The sequence below is a fragment of the Dipodomys ordii genome, unplaced genomic scaffold, assembly GCF_000151885.1.
Source record: "Dipodomys ordii isolate 6190 unplaced genomic scaffold, Dord_2.0 Scaffold116, whole genome shotgun sequence".
NCBI classification, from domain to species: Eukaryota; Metazoa; Chordata; class Mammalia; order Rodentia; family Heteromyidae; genus Dipodomys; species Dipodomys ordii.
In genome coordinates, this window is record NW_012267332.1 from 3,212,518 (window position 1) to 3,229,457 (window position 16,940).

The 16,940-nt window shown below is 39.9% G+C and overlaps 1 protein-coding gene across 1 annotated transcript in view; it reads left to right on the forward strand.

Annotated features, from left to right (window-relative positions):
* The first annotated feature begins 3,827 nt into the window (after positions 1-3,827).
* The window catches only part of Abcb7 (ATP-binding cassette, sub-family B (MDR/TAP), member 7), a 124,168-nt gene continuing 111,055 nt past the window's right edge, over positions 3,828-16,940 (forward strand). Inside the window, exon 1 of the mRNA XM_013028930.1 lies at positions 3,828-3,995. Within this exon, the coding sequence (XP_012884384.1) occupies positions 3,828-3,995 (168 nt within the window). The remainder of the gene's footprint in view (positions 3,996-16,940) is intronic.

Below are 16,940 nucleotides of genomic sequence, written 5' to 3' on the forward strand. Positions count from 1 at the left end.
CTGAGCTTCTTTGGCTCAAAGCTAGTGCTCTTCACTTGAGACACAGTGTCACTTCCAGCATCTTCCGAGCAGTTTGTCGGAGATAAGAATCTCACAGTGGAGGGAAAGAGAAGGAGGGAACAGCTAATAACAAGCAAAAGGAAAGAAATGTATATATCACCTGATATATGTAAAGTTAACCCTGCTCTATATCATCTCTAAAACAACAAAAAAAGAGAATCTCATGGACTTTTTTGTCCTGACTGGCTTCGAACTGCGATCTCAGACTCTTGAGTAGCTAGTATTATAGGCCTGAGTCACCAGTGGCTGGCCCCAACTGTTTTTCTACACCAATAATGCCTGTAGGCATTTCTTTCTTTCTTTCTTTGTCGGTTGTGGGGGTTGTGCGTGCTGTCCCAGAGCTCTTCAGCTCAAGGCGAGTGCTCTACCACTTGAGCCACAGCGCCACTTCCGTCTGTAGGTATTTCTAATAAAACTCTGTAAGCTTTTGAGAAATCATCTGTAGAATCAGCTATAGGTATTTCAGAATCTGAAGTCTTTTCTTATTTAAAATCTTATGATTCTGTTATGGACTCTAGGGACTTTTATTAACTTCTGTGTTTAAGTGTAGGCAACATCTTTTAGTGGCTACCCACAGTAGATCAGAATCCAGTTTACTATGGTTCTATCATCACAAGACTCTGGTCCTCTTTATCAACTAAGAATAGGTGATAACATCCATAGAAAACTGTTATTAAAATCCATCAAGGCAATGTATAAGGTTCTGAAAGCATAAACATGTAATATATTATTTCATAACATGATAGCCAACAATTTCTCACAAAATATTTCTTACAGAGGTTTTTATTCTTTTTTGGTATCCTCCATGCCAGCACAACCCCTTGCCTCCAGAGGTTTATTTTCAGTTAGCACTCACTGGACAATGCCTTATCTAAGTTGTAACATTGAAATAATTGGTAGGGGGTGCAGGTTGTTATTGTTTAACTCAGAAAGATGGTGAATATGTATTTATTGATGATGATGGTCATTAATAAAGGGGATCATTACTGGTCTATGGTCAACAAGGAATAATAGGCTGGAAACATCCAATTAGTTAAGTCCTGTCAATTCTACCTTTTTCTTCATAGCTCTATAATTGATCTACTGTCAAGTTCAAGCCTCAATTTTGTGAATGAATTAGTGCATTAACCTTAGGACTGCAATCTGAATTCCTTCCAATCCAACCTTCCCACTTAAATCAGAGTGGTTTAATGAACATACAAATTTTACTCTCTTGATTAAAATCCTTCAGTAGCTTCACTTCAAAGCATTGGTTTGTTAGAATGAAATACAAGGACCTTCAAAAGAAAGCCTCTGTTTACCCAAGCACATCTCTTACTAATTTGTTATACAATCCTTGGACTCCCGAGTTTGAATAAGTTTTTTTTTAATGTCTCCTTGCTTTCTAACATGCTATTTTCCTTTTTATATTTTATTTTACTTAATTTTGGTGCCAATCTTGGGGCTTGAATGTAGGATGTCGGTGCTGTCCCTGAACTTTTTAGCTAAAGGCTAGCACTCTACCACTTGAGCCACAGCTCCACCTCTAGCTTTTTGGTAATTAAGTGAATGTAAGGATTTCATGGATTTTCTCTGCCTCAGTGGCTTTGAATCATGATCCTCAGATCTCAGCCTCCTGAGTAGCTAGGATTGCAAGTGTGAGCCACCAATTCCTGGCTATTTCTAATTTGTGTGTGTGTGTGTGCACGTGCGCGCATGCACACGTGTGTATGCATGCAAGTACGCGTACGTGCTTGTACTTGATCTTAAACTTAGAGCCTCTTGCTAGGCTTATGGCTGATGCTGTACCACTTCCAGTTTCAGCTTTTTTGGTGGTTAATTGTAAACAATAGTCTCTGGGTTTGTCTGCCTGGGCTGGCTTCAAGCCAAGATTCTCATATCTCAGCCTCCTCAGTAGCTGAGGTTACAGGCATGAGTCATCAGAACCAGATTATAACAGTATTTTAAACACTGTAAAGATAGTGGCTTACATGCCACCTTCAAGTGAAAATCTTCATTTTGAAATTCTATTCTTCTATAAATGACTAGCTTAAGTATCCTTTCATATATATATACATATATATATATATATGGTGTATCTTCATTAGACTTATCTTCAGTTTACAGTGCCTCTTCATAAAGAGGTTCATAATTAAAAAAATTCAGACTGACATATGCAAAAGGAAATGTGCTTATTACCTGACTTGTGAAATGGTAACTCCTCTGACAACACCTTAATAACAAAAAAAAGTTCGTAATTACTCGACTGTCTTGTGTGAAAGGTTTGAGAATGCATCAGTGAGTATAAAACTGCCACTGTAACTGTCTTATTGTCTCTAGGGTTTCAATTAACATTTTTACTTGGAAATTAGTTTCCCAGATAATTGTAAAATTTTGATGGTAGTTTGATTATAGAATCGAAGTCTGGAGGGAGAGGAGTTGGGGAGGTTCAAAAAAGAATAATACAGTGGGCTTGGAAGGTGGCTCAGTGGTAGAGCGCTTGCCTTGCATGCATGAGGACCTGGGTTCGATTCCTCAGTACCACATAAGCAGAAAAAAAGAGCTGGAAGTGGTTCTGTAGTTCAAGTGGTAGAGTGCTAGCCTTGAGCTGAAGAGCTGAGGGGCAGTGCTCAGGCCCAGAGTTCAGGCCCCATGACTGGACCCCCCCCCCAAAAAAAGAATAATACAGCAGGGTGAATTTGATCAATGTACATGAAAAAAACACAAACTTGTCTTTAAATAAATACTTCTCTATTTAACATGCTCACCCAATTACTATCCCATATTACCAATCTAGCAGTTTTTTAAAGCCCCCAGAGGCCAAAGGGAAGGGTTAGAAAGAGGGAAACTAGAAAAGCAAAACGTGCATTTGCATATGTGTACCCCAAGAACAATAGGCCTAAGGTTTAGGAAATAGAACAATTATCATAGTAAGAAAAATGTTTCAAGGGAGGCAATGAATCTCAATGATGAAACCTCCTCCTAAGGAGAAAATTAATGTCTGTAGTTCAATCTATCCTAAGCATTAGTGCACATGGAGAGTGATGGTAAATAGTATGCAAGTGTGGGGGTGCCAGTGGTTCACCCCTGTAATTCTCGTTGTTCAGGAGGCTGAGATCTGATGATCATGGTTCAAAGCCAGCCTGGGCAGTACAGTCTGAAAGACTCTTCAATTAACTACCAAAAAGCAGAAGTGAAGCTGTGGCTCAAGTGGTACAGCATTATTTTTGAGTTAAAAAAAAAAAAAAAGCTCAGGGACAGTGCCCAGAGCAGGAGTTTAAGCCTCAGGACTACTAGGGGAGCTGGATTTCATCCGCACCACTGAAAAAAAAAAAATACACACAGGGAAATCGGAGAGTCCAGTGGCATTGAGTTGGATATAGTAAAGAGAAAAGTGGAATAACCTACAAGATAGGGTTGCAAGATTTACCAAATGCAGTAATTGAGACATTCCAAGAAAGAACTTTTTATGTGAAATTCAAACCTAACTGGGCATCCTATATTTTAATCTAGCAACCTCAGAAAAGGAGAAAAAAGATAATGTTATTGGTTGTGTGAGAGAAAGCAAAGCAAAGCAAAACAAAACTAAAGCCTAGCCCCAGAGGGAAAATAACAAGGTGACACAGACACACCTGAACGGTCAGCCAGGAGCTATTTCCGGTGTCGGATCCAGAGGAGCGGAGGTGGGGGTGGTGGTGAGGGGGAGGGGAACGAAGCTTAAGGTGTGAGCGCTCAGTCCGCTGGTGTCCCATAATCCCCCGCGCTCGGTTCCTCTTTCCTCGCTCAAGATGGCGCTGCTCGCGATCCATTCTTGGCGCTGGGCAGCCGCGGGAGCTGCTTTCGAAAAGCGCCGGCATTCAGCAATTCTGTTTCGGCCGCTGGTTTCTGGGGGCGGCTCGAGTCGGCAGTGGAGGCTGGGTCAGCGTGGCGCATCAGGAAGTGCTCGTAAGCACCAGGTGAGCTGCCATTGCCGTGGACTTGCAGGGTGAAGGACCTGACTGGGGAAAGGTTGCCCCTTTGACCTCGGGTCAGAGAGAGCACCTAGAGGAAAGGTGGTGGGGACGAGCTCAGAGCCTCAGTAAGTGATGGAAATTCAACTTAATAACTTTGAGGAAGGAGTGAAAACGGAGGAACGGAGCGAGGCGGGAGGGGGATGGTTCTGGGCGGAGGGTACTTGGTGCGCCCCAAGTCTCTAGTAAGATCTACAGATCTTTCTGATGTTAACGACTCTCTATAAGGGTTGTCTTCGAATTGGGTGTTAATTTTGGTTCAGCTTTGCCTTAGTCGGAAAGAACAGTTTAGAAAGATATTTTAAGAAGAGCAAACAACTGCACGCCGCTTCTAAACAAGTGGCAAATTGAATTAGCACCAGTTAACTCCCTTGCTGACAGGCGTGCTGTCTGATAGGCAAAAGCCATCATTATCTTCCTCCTCAAAACTCTACATTAAGATAGAAGCATGATTGGCTTTTGAATTGAGTCTTCAGTGGGTTCTCTGTGTGCTTGGAAGCCGTTAAGTCTGTTTACTTACTTTAGGAGTGTTGCAACGGTTATATGACATTGCCTTAATAGTTGTGTCCGTTATTAGTTTTCACTCAAGAGCAGTTTTAAAACAACCCATCTTGCTGTACTTCAGTGTAACTTTTCCCTATGCATCGACAAAAAGTGTAAATACCACCACTTATTTATCAGTCTTTTTAAAAAATATTGTCAACTGTCGACTGGGGGTGTGACTCAAATGGTAGAACCCCCCTTTTTTTTTTGCCGGTCCTAGGGCTTGAACTCAGGGCCTGGGCACTGTTCCCGAGCCTCTTTGATACAAGCACTATACCACTTGAGCCACAAGGCCACTTCCGGCTTTTTCTGAGTAGCTTATTGGAGATAAGAGTCTCACCAACTTTCCTACCGCGGCTGGCTTCGAACCTTGACCCTCAGATCTCAGCCTCCTGAGTAGCTAGGATTACAAGCGTGATCCACCAACACCGGACCAGGACACTTTCTTTCTTAACATGTATGAAGCCCTGAGTTCAAAGGCCTGTGCCACCAAAAGAATAAAAGACCAATGTTACAAGATCATCTAATTATTTAATAGACTTTGGAAATACAGATTTTTATGCATAATATTCTAAAAGTATTGTCAGATTCCTTTGACAAGCAAACTTCTTTTTCAACAACACTATACGTTTAAATATTGTTTGATAATAGAAGACCAGGGGAAATATAAGAGTTATACTTTCAAGGACTGTACAATATTTGTGTGTGTGTGTGTGTTGGTCATCGGCCTGAATTCTGGGCCTGGCGCTTGTCCCTCAACTCTTCACCTCAAGGCTAGTGCTCTACCACTTGAGCCACAGCATCACTTGTGGCTTTTTCTGCTTATGTGGTGCTGAGGAATCGAACCCAGGACCTCATGCATGCAAGGCAAACACTCTACCACTGAGCCACCTTCCCATCCCCTGTACAGTTTTTAAAACAAAAAAAATTTGGAATGGAGACTTGGCTCAGTGGCAGTAACCCTGCCTAGCAAGTTCAAGGCACTGAGCTCAAACTCCCATACTGCCAAAAATATTTTTGAAGGGTATAGTATGAGATTTCATATGTGTAGTTTATGTGCACTAATCTGACCAGAATAGTTGGTATCATTTGTCATTTTATATAGCATATTTTAGAACATAAACAAACCTCGTTATAGTGTTATAAAATTATATTAAGGGTTTGGATCAGCATTTTCATTTTTTTTGTACTGGTCCTGGGGCTCAGTGCTGTTCCTGAGCTTTTGTGCTCAAGGCTAGTGCTCTACCACTTGAACCACAGCTCCACTTTCAGCTTTTTGGGGTGTCTAATTGGAGATGAGTCTCATGGGCTTTCCTGCCCAGGCTGGCTTTGAACCTTGGTCCTCAGGTCTCAGCCTTCTGAGTAGCTAGAATTACGGGCAAGAGCTACCAATAAAATGTCTGGCTGGATCAGCATTTTCTTTTAGGTAAAATTTAGTATAGTAAAAAAGAAACTCTAGTACCTTTTCATTAAACCAATAACATTTTATTATTTTTATGTGTATTCACACTCCCACATGTATGTGATTATTGAGATAAACTGTAAATGTATTTTTTAAGCCCTTGAGTTGTGTACAGTGGTAGCCATTAGCTTGATGTGGTTATTAAAATTAACAGTACAAGCTGGGCACCAGTGAATCATGCTTGTCATCCTAGCTCCTCAGAAGACTGAGATCTAGAGATTAGGTTTGAAGCCAGACCAGGGTAGAAAGGACATGAGGCTCTTTTATTGCTAGTTAAATACCAGTTAAGTGTGTGGAGAACACTACCCTTGAGCAAAAAAAGCTGAAGGACAGCACCCTGGCCCTGAGTTCAAGCCCAGGGCGCGCGCACACACACACACACACACACACACACACACACCAAAGAAATTTATTTACACATTTAATTCGTCAGGTGCAGTAGCCACATTTCAGGGGCTCAAGAGTTACATGTGGCTTGTGATTGTTGTGTGAGCATATATAATGAACTTCTATCTTCATAGAAAGTTCTATTTGACAATTATGCTTCCAAGAATATTATCTCCAGCCCTTCTAGAGTCCTATTAGTAGAGAAAGACAACTTTTTTGTTCCTGTACTGAGCTTGAACTCAGGGCCTCAGGATTTTGCTTGGCTTGGTTACACATGGCTGGCATTTTCGCTCTTGAGTCATACCTCCAGTCAGCATTCTTCTGGTTAGTTGGAGATGGAGTTATGACTAAACTGCACCCCTAGCTCAGGATTTTTTGTTATTGAAGTATAAGAGTTCTTTGCATATTGTAGATATAAGTCCTTTATCAGTTAATTTGCATTTTAAAAATTATTTTTAACATATTTTCTTTTATTTTTTAATTCTTTTTTCTTTTTATTATCATAAAGCAGTTCAACAAAGGATTTACCATTTAACAAAGCAGTTTATAGCAACATGTATTGATCAGTGTCATCCTTTTCAACAATAATATGTCTCAGTATGACCTTTTTTGCTTCCTACTGGACATTCCTTTTCCATATGCCTCCTCTGCATTCATATCTTTTAAAATATTTACTTATTTATTTATATAATAACATTCTGAGTTTCATTTGATTGGCATTCTATGTCTTCCAGCCCCCCCTCCTTTTTTGTCAGTCATGGGCATTGAGCTCTGGGCCTGGGTGCCGTCCCTCAGCTCTTCAGCTCAAGGCTAGTGCTCTACCACTTCTGGTTTTCTTGTGGTTTATTGGGGATAAGAGTTTCATGGTCTTTCCAAGCAGAAAAGGTCAGATAAGATGATGTTAAGTGAAATGAACCCCAACATAAGGACACAAGTGGTTTTTTCTTTCTTGCTGTTGTTTCTAATGTATTACAAGGTACCAGGTGATTTTTTTTGTTGCTTTGTATGTCCCTCCCCCATGGTATAACCCCTGTTTTCACTGTATTAGATGTTGATATAATTTGAGGAGGGGAAGGGAAAAAACAAGTTGTTTAAATAGGGATAGAGGTTGACCCATTGTAACAATGAAATGTACAAGATATTATGTCGAAAAATGAACTTTACAATTTAGGTGTGGGGGGATTGTAGCTGTGGAGATGGGAGGGAAGGGATAGTAGGGGAAAAACAAAGGAGGGTATAACGATGTTCCATAGAAATGTACTCATTACCTTGTTTATGTAACTGTAACCCCTCTGTACAGTATTTTCACAATAAAAAACTTATTAAAAAAGTTTCGTGGTCTTTCCTGCCTGGGCTGACTTTGAACTGCAATCCTTGGATCTCAGCCTCCTGAGTAGCTAGGATTATAGGCATGAGTCACTCACTGGTACCCAGCTTCTTCTAACCCTTTTATGCTCAATTTTTTTGTGACAGTGTCTTGCTTTTTGCCAAATCCAAATTTGAATCATGCCTTTTCTAGTTTATACTTCTGCCATACCAACTGTACCCAGCTTGGTTCATTAAAATGGACTCTTCCGGGGCTGGGAAGGTGGCTTAGTGGTAGAGCACTTGCCTTGCATGCATGAGGCCCTGGGTTCAATTCCTCAGCACTACATAAGAAGAAAAAAAAAAGCCGGAAGTGGTGCTATGGCTCAAGTGGTAGAGCGCTAGCCTTGAGCTGAAGAGCTGAGGGACAGTGCCCAGGCCCAGAGTTCAGGCCCCGCTACCGGACCCCCCCCCAAAAAAAAAAAACTAGACTCTTCCAAAATTCTTCACCTGGACTGGCCTTGAAACATGATCCTCCTAATCTGAACTTCCCATATATCGGGAATGTTAGGTACTGTCTAACACATCCAGCTAATAGCTTTAAAAAAAAGTCTTTCAAGCATTTTTTGCCCAATCTGGCTTTGAACTGCAATCCTCTACATTTTAGCCTTCCAAATAGCTAAGAATTCGGGTATTAGCCATGACTTGTGGTTTCCTGTCATAAAATCTTGATTTTTTTTTCTTATGAGAGAAAACTTAGAATCCTTATCTTTCTAAATCTGGCTAATTTCATTTAATATGATGTCCAGCTCCATCCATTTTGCTGCAGCATTTTTTAAATTACTGTGCGAGTTTTCTCATTAGGTTCCTAATAGTATTCTCTGAAGCACAAATTTTTTTCTTTTTATTATGGGGGTATAACTCAGTGATGCAGCCAAGTGTTTAGCATGTGCAAGGCCATGGAGTTCTGTTCTTAGCACTAAAACAAAAGTTTCTTATTTTGTTAAATTATTTTTACTTTTGCTTATACTTTAGGTATTATATCTAAGAATCTATTGCCAATTCTGAGGTCATCAAAATTTACCATATGCTATTTTTCCTAAATATTTAAAATTTTATTCTAGTGAGACATAGAAACATTACTCATGGTTTTCTGGTTCCTTCCTTCCTATTTATTTATTTATGCATCAAGGAGCTAGGTGCTGGTGGCTCATGACTGTAATCCTAGTGACTTGTGAGGCTGAGATCTGAATATCCCGGTTCAAAGCCAGTCCTGGCAGGAAAATCTGTGAGACTCTTATCTCAAATTAATTACCAGAAAACCATAAGTGGAGAGCTGTGGCTCAAAGTGGTACAGTGCTAGCCTTGAACACAAAAGCTCAGGGACAGTGCCCAGGCTCTGAGTTCAAACCCCAGGATGGACAAAAAATAGTCTCATCGACATGCCTGGCCTTGCTTCAAACTGAGATTCTCAGATCTCAGTATTTTTAGAATACAGGATTAGAGGTGTGAGCCACCAAGGCCCAGCTATTGTTTTATTTATGATTATAAATACTATGATCCTGGGCTGGGAAGGTGGCTCAGTGGTAGAGCGCTTGCCTTGCATGCCTGAGGCCCTGTGTTCGATTCCTCAGCACCACATAAGCAAAAAGAAAAAAAAGCCGGAAGAGACGCTGTGGCTCAAGTGGTAGAGCGCTAGCCTTGAGCTAGCTGAAGAGCTGAGGGACAGCACCAGGCCCAGAGTTCAGGCCTCACGACCGGACCCCCCCCCAAAAATACTATGATCCTAACAATATTTAGTATAATTATTAATTTATATAATTTTTGTGTTTTCTAAAGAAGCTGAGAAAGGTCAAGTATGTATTTAGAGCTTTTATTGCTCTATTAATTGTAGTTATTTTTTATGTATTTGAGTTACTATCTAAAGTCATTTGTCCTAATATGGTTGTGTTCCTCCCATCTCCTTTATGATGTCACTTGAGATATATTTCTATATGCTGCAGTTTCACTACTGTATCATATACATACATAGTATGGGCATAATTGTTTTATATAATTGCCTCTTAAATTAGTTAAAAGAAAAAAAGCAGAAAAAGTATAAACTTGGTGGTCATACCTTTACTGATCCTCCTTGATTTGTTTGTCTAGATTGGAATTACTGCTGGGGCCCCTCACTTTCATTCCTAAGTACCGGTTCTTTGTTATGAGGTGGTTATTTTAGCAGTAGTCTCTCCCAGTTTTTGCTTGCCTAGGAAATATCTTTATTTCACTTTAATTTTTGAACAAAATCTTTGCTAGATGTAGGAAATTTGCTCTTGGAGCATATCTGTATATGCTAACACACACTTCTGTCTTTCATGTTATGTGCTAAGAGATTTGCTCCTAATCTTGGAGTTCCCTGGTTAGTTAGGAATGAGTCTTTTCTTTAAAAAATCTCTTCTTGGTTTTGAGTTTCAGTATTTTTGCTATTATGAGTCTGTGGGTCTCTGTATTTTTTTATACTTGGAGATTGTTGAGCTTCCTGGATGTGGACATTATTTTTTGTACTAATAAACCAGCACTATTTTATCAAATAGTTTTTCTTCAGTTTTTCTCTCCTCTTTGAGACATTTGTCATGTATACGTGGGTACATTTAAAGATGTTCTGTGTCTTGAAGCTCTGTTCATTTTCTTTACCCCTTTCTGTTATTCAATTTGCATAATCTATTGTCTGTCTTTAATTCCTTGGTTCTTCCTGTTCAGATTTCCTGTTTATCCCCTTTAATGAATTTTTTAAGTTAATGTATTTATTTTTCACAATTTCTACTTATTGATGTTCTGTATGTGGCATTGTTATTACATATTTCTTTACATCTTTGATATAAACATTAGTCTTTACAAATATTATGACTACTTTTGTTTTATTTTGTTTGTGACAGTGTCTCACTAGTTATCATAGTCTAGTCTCTATCTCCTAATTTTCCTGCCTCGCCTCCCAAGTGCTAAGATTACAGGTGTGAACCACATGCCCAGCTACAATGACTACTTTGAAGGCCTTTTCTCTTCAATATAATATTATTTTTGACAAATATTAATGACATTTTTTCCTTGACTGTTTTCCCCCCAGATCATACTTACTGTTCTTTAGCATGAAGCTACATATTTTCGATAATATAACAACTCTGGCTACTGGTTTCCTACCTCTTGGGGCTTATTATTTGTTTATTTGTTTAGAGACTAGGTAGATTATTTTAGTGCTGTCTCTGCCTGTCACTGCCTACTCTCTGTTAAACCTGACATTGCTTCTCAGGGGACACAGACTTTGGTATGCCTACAGTCTCCTTGGGATGATAATGGTTTGGGCAGGATCTCTTTTGTCTGTTTTCCAGTTATACTCCAATAATTGCTGCTGATCATACTGTTGCTTTCAACATGCCCTGGGGGTGTAAAATGTTATATTGTGTAAAGCAAGGGAAAATAGTTAAAATCAGTGTTGAGAGATTGTTTTTTCCTCATTAAGGCAGGGTCCTCTTTGCGATCTCTTTCCTTAGTTCTCCGGGGGCAAACTAACTTCCCTACAGTTTAGCCTTTATGGCCAAAGAGTCTACTGATCTCTTCTCAATTGCCATTTTCTATAACCTCCACCACGTGTGCGTGTGTGCACACAAGGTCATGTACATGTAGCAGTCCTGGGACTTAGGGCCTGGGCATTGTCTCTGAACTTTTTTGTTTAAGGCGATTGTGTTACCACTTGAGCCACAGCTCCACTTCCAGCTTTTTTTGGTATTTAGAGTCTGAGACTTACCTGCCCTAGTTGTCTTAGAGTCATGATTTTCAGATCTCAGCCTCCTGAAGTATTTAGGATTATAGGTGTGAGTCACCCATGCCCAGCTCAACCTCCACTATTTTTTTTGCTTTTGTTTCTGTTTTTGTTTGCCAGTCCTGGGGCTTGAACTTGGGGCCTGGGCACTGTCCCTGAGCTTCTTTTGCTCAAGGCTAATGCTCTACCACTTGAGTCACGGTGCTACTTCCGTCTTTTTCTGTTTATGTGGTACTGAGGAATCAAATTCAGGGCTTTATGCATGCTAGGCAAACACTCTACCCCCAGGTCACATTCCCAGCCCCTCCACTGTTTTTTGTCCCTCCCACCCCCCCTGCGGTTGTGGGGCTTGAAGTTTGGGCTCTTCAGCTCAAGGCTAGCACGCTACCACTTGAGCTACAGTGCCACTTCTGGTTTTCTGGTAGTTTATTGGAAACAGTCTCAAGGACTTTGCTGCCCAGGCTGGCTTGGAACCATAATCCTCAGATCTCAGCCTCCTCAGTAGCTAGGATTACAGGGGTGAGCAACTGGCACCCAGCTCTAGCCCCTCCAGTGTTTTATTTATTTATTTATTTATTTTTTGGGTCCGGTCATGGGGCCTGAAATCTGGGCTTGGGCACTGTCCCTCAGCTCTTCAGTTCAAGGCTAGCACTTTACCACTTGAGCCACAGCGCCACTGTCCGGCTTTTTTCTTTTTGCTTATGTGGTGCTGAGGAATCAAACCCAGGGCCTCATGCATGCAAGGCAAGCGCTCTACCACTGAGCCACCTTCCCAGCCCCCCCCTCCACTGTTTTTAAGAGTAAATTTAATTGTGAATGTTTACACACCTAGTTGTAAGTGAAATCAGTTTTTCCTGAAAAGGTACCTACTTCAGGGCCATCTTTTCTTCAACTCCCCACCCCCAGGCTGAATCTCCCAGTCACAAGTCTGGATCCGGATATGGTGACACAAGTGTACTTGTAAGTGGGGAACCAAGTGCTATGTGGGGGAAGTAGGAGCAGTGACTTATTTCTCCTATATAGAAGCCATATATTAGGAGCCAGGGCTAGGGTGATTGGGACTTGATTATTCTCAGCAGTACCATGCCCAAGATATAGCCTGTTCCTCTAGTGGGGATGTGTGAGCACAATGCTCAAGAATTTAGCTTCAGTAATGGGTTGCTGGGGGCAGAGTAAGAAATAGTGATGTTATGTTATACCCACCCTAAGAAAGATAGCATTAGACTTAAGACCTTGAGGAAGGGGTTCCGCTTCCATCTCAAGTCAATTTTCCATCTCATTGAACTGAGAGGAGGAGGCAAGGAGCAGGTTCAAGTTCATCTAATTTCTAACTAAGCTCTCATAGATTTTCTTTTTTTTATACCAAATAAACCCAATATTTATTTTTATTGTCACAAAAGGAGGAATGTGATTGTCTGAAAGAATTACTAAACATTGCAATGATTTTGTAAGATAAATGTATCTTTATATCCATTTTTTATTTTTAATATATTTTTATTGTGAAAATACTGTACAGAGGGGTTACAATTACGTGGGTAAGATAATGAGCACATTTCTTATCAAGCATTGTAGCCTCCTGCTTTGTTTCCCCTTCCGGTCCCTTCGTATCCTCTCCCACCCCACCAAAGTTGTAAAGTTTGGTTTTTCAACATAATGACTTGTACATCTCATTGTTGCAATGGGTCCGCCTGTATCCCTGTTTTAACAATTTGTTTTTTCCTTTCCCCTCCACATATACCAACACCATATATAGTGAAAGCAGGGGTTATACCACGGGGGAGGGACATACAAGGCAACAAAGATATAATCTTATAAATATGTTAGACACAATCGCATGAAAGATCTCTCTTTCTTTCTTTTTTTTTTTGTCAGTCGTGGGGCTTGAGCTCTAGGCCTGGGAGCTGTCCCTGAACAATTCAGCTCAAGGCTCATGCTCTACCATTTGGCTCTCATAGATTTTCATCAGTAAATGTTGCTGCATTTGTCATAAGCTGCGAGAACCATTTTAGGGAGTTTAGGTGGTTGTCATTTCATAATTTTTTTTTACCAGTTTTTCTGAGGAGTAACTTCAAAAAGCTTCCTCGGTTTTCATCCCATATGTGAAATGCTGTGTTCTTTCTGTTTGGTTTGTAGGAGACTTCGTGTGTTTCATTTAGTTTTGAGCTTAATTTCTCTCAGTAGTTCACCCTTCCCGCTCTCCCGCCTTTGGCTGCTGATACTTAATCAAGTAGATAAAGGCTAAAAATCTTTTCTTCTGACCTTCATAGTACTGATTGTGGGAATTTGACAACATTAGGCAAATAATCCTCCTGTTCTGCTTTATAGAGATCCTAGTTCACATTTAAGTTTCAAAGCATAACGATGCATATTTAGAAAGCATAATGATTACTAAGGAAATACAAAATGCAATGCAAATGAAAAACTGACTTTATAGGAAAAAAAATCAGGATGACTTTAAGTAGATTACTTAACATGGAACTAAGAAGATTGGAGGGTGACATTTTAACTTCTTAAAAGATTGTTTAAATAAACAAAAGGAGAAGATATCTTTCTAGTATTTCAGTGATAGCGGAATTTACTTGTGGCATTAGGTTTTAATACAAAGACAGGGACTTCAGTTGCAGAAAAAGGGATTTATGTATCTAAGAAAGAATTTCTTGCCAGGCGCTGGTGGCTCAGCTGGTGGCTCACGCCTGTAATCCTAGCTACTCAGGAGGCTGAGATCTGAGGATCACGGTTCAAAGCCAGCCCAGGCAGGAGAGACCGTGAGACTCCTATCTCCAATAAACCACCAGAAAACCGGAAGTGGCGCTGTAGCTCAAGTGGTAGAGCGCTCGCCTTGAGCTGAAGAGCTAAGGGACAGCGCCCAGGCCCAGAGTCCAAGCCCCATGACCGACAAAAAAAAAAAAAAAAAAAAAGAATTTCTTGCACTTGATAGTCTTAGTCCATTTGAGTAACTATTACAAAATACCACAAAGGAGGAGGCTACAATGCTTGATAGGAAATGTACTCATTATCTTGCCCATCTAATTGTAACCCCTCTGTACAGTATGTTCACAATAAAAAAAATTAAAAAAAATACCATAAATTAGGGTGCCTTATAAACAGAATTTATTTTGAAAGATCAAGGTAGCAGCAGATTTGGTATTTGGTGAGGGTCTGCTCTTTGATTCATAAATCATGCCTTTTAGCTGTGTCTCCACCCAGTAGAAGAGGTAAGTCAGCTTTGTGGGACTTCTTTTATTATAAGGGCACTAATTTTATTCATGGAAGGTCTACTTTAATCTGAATAATTATCATCAAATGGCCCCACGTCTTAATCTTAATCCTATCATATTGGTTAGCCTGTTTCAACATAGGAATTTTGAGAGAACTGAAACATCAAACCACTGCATAGTTCTTTTATTAGGAGACAGTCTTTTTAAATTTAAATTTATTCTTAACTGATATATAAAACAAAAGTTTCACACAATTATGAGGTACTATGTGATATTTTAATACATCCATACATTGTTTAATGTTAACTACTAAGAGGCAGAATAAACTATTCATCATAATTTAAATAGTTGTTTCCTTCCACCCTTGTAGGGGCCTCCTGCAAGCTAGGTAAGTGCTCTACCATTTGAGACTCACCAACAGCCCTTTTGTTTATATGTTCTATTAACTTTTGTTATGGGTAGAGATTTTTTCTATATGTATTTTTTTGGTAAAGATACTGTACAAAGGGGTTATAGTAACATGAGCAAAGTAATGAGTCCATTTCCTATTGAGCATTTGTTACTCCCTCCTTTGTTTTTCTTCTAACATACTTTCCTCCCCACCTCTCCGACTCCCCCACCTGTAAAGTTGTAAAGTTCGTTTTCAACATAGTATCTTATACATCTCATTATTACAATGGGTCATCCTGTATCCTTATTTCAGCATTTTGTTATTTCTCCTCCCTTCCCCAAATTAGAAAAAGGTATATATAAGATGCAGGACACTGGAATCAAATACAGTGACAACAGGGGTTATACCATGGGGGAAGAACATACAAAGAAACAAAAAAAATCACACAGTACATTATAAGTACATGAACAAGAACAGCAAGAAAGAGAAAATCTTTTGTGTCCCTATCTTGAGGTTCATTTCCCTTAGCATCAGCTTATATGGTCATGAGTACATAGCTTTTGACCTCTTCTGCTTGTCCTAGACATATACTAGTTATTGCAGATAAGGGAAATCATGGGAAATCATGGGACCTATGTTTCTTTGGGCCTGGCTTACTTCACTCAATATAATGTTTTCCCAAATCTTTCCATTTCCTAACAAATGGGGTGATGTCATTCTTTCTGATGGAGGCATAGAATTCATATATATATATATATATATATAAAATATCACATTTTCTTGATGTATTCATCTACTGAGTGGCATCTGGGTTGCTTCCATATCTTAGCTATGGTGAATAAACGTAGTTGTGCTGGTAGCTTTAGTATGGTCTTGTTTGTGATCATTTGGGTAAATGCCCAAAAGTGGGATTGCTGGGTCATAGGGGAGCTCTACATGGAGTCTTTGAGGAATCTCCATCCTGCTTTCCAAAGTTGTTGAACGAGTTTACCATCCCACCAACAATGCAGTAGGGTTCCCTTTTGGCCACATCCTCTCTAGCATCTGTTGTTACTAGATTTCTTGATTAGAGCCACTCTAGCTGGGGTGAGATAGAATCTCAAAACATTGAGATTTGCATTTTTTTATGGCTAGAGAGGTTGAGCATTTCTTCGTATGTCTATTGGCCATGCTTATTTCCTCTTCAGAGAAGTTTCTCTTTAAGTCTTTAGCCCACTTATTTATAGGGCAGTTGTTTCTTTGAGGATTTGTTGTTGGAGGATTTAGTGTTTTGAGTTACACCTATATTTTAGATATAAGACCCTTGTCTGTTGTATGGCTAGTGAAGATCTTCTCCCAATCTGTGGGCTTTCTATTGATCTTGCTAGCTATGTCCTTTGCCATGCAGAAGCTCTGCAGTTTCATGCAATCCTATTTTTCCAACCTTTCTTTGATATGTTGATATGGGTCTCTATTAAGGAAACTTCGGCCTGTGCCAAGGAGACCTATGATTTCTCCTATTCTGTCCTGTAATGTTTTCAGGGTGTCTGCTTTGACTCCAAGGTCTTTGATCCATTTGGAATTGATTCTGGTGCAGGGTGATATATGGGGATCTAGCTTTAGTTTTCTACAGGTGTTTAACCAATTTTGCCAGCAGCATTTACTGAAGAGGCTGTCTTTCTTCCATTCTATTTTTTTTAAGCTCCCTTATCGAAGATTAGGTGGCTATAGATGTATGGGTTCATTTCTGGGTCTTCAGTTCTATTCCATTGGTCCTCAGGTCTGTTCTTGTGCCAGTATCAAGCAA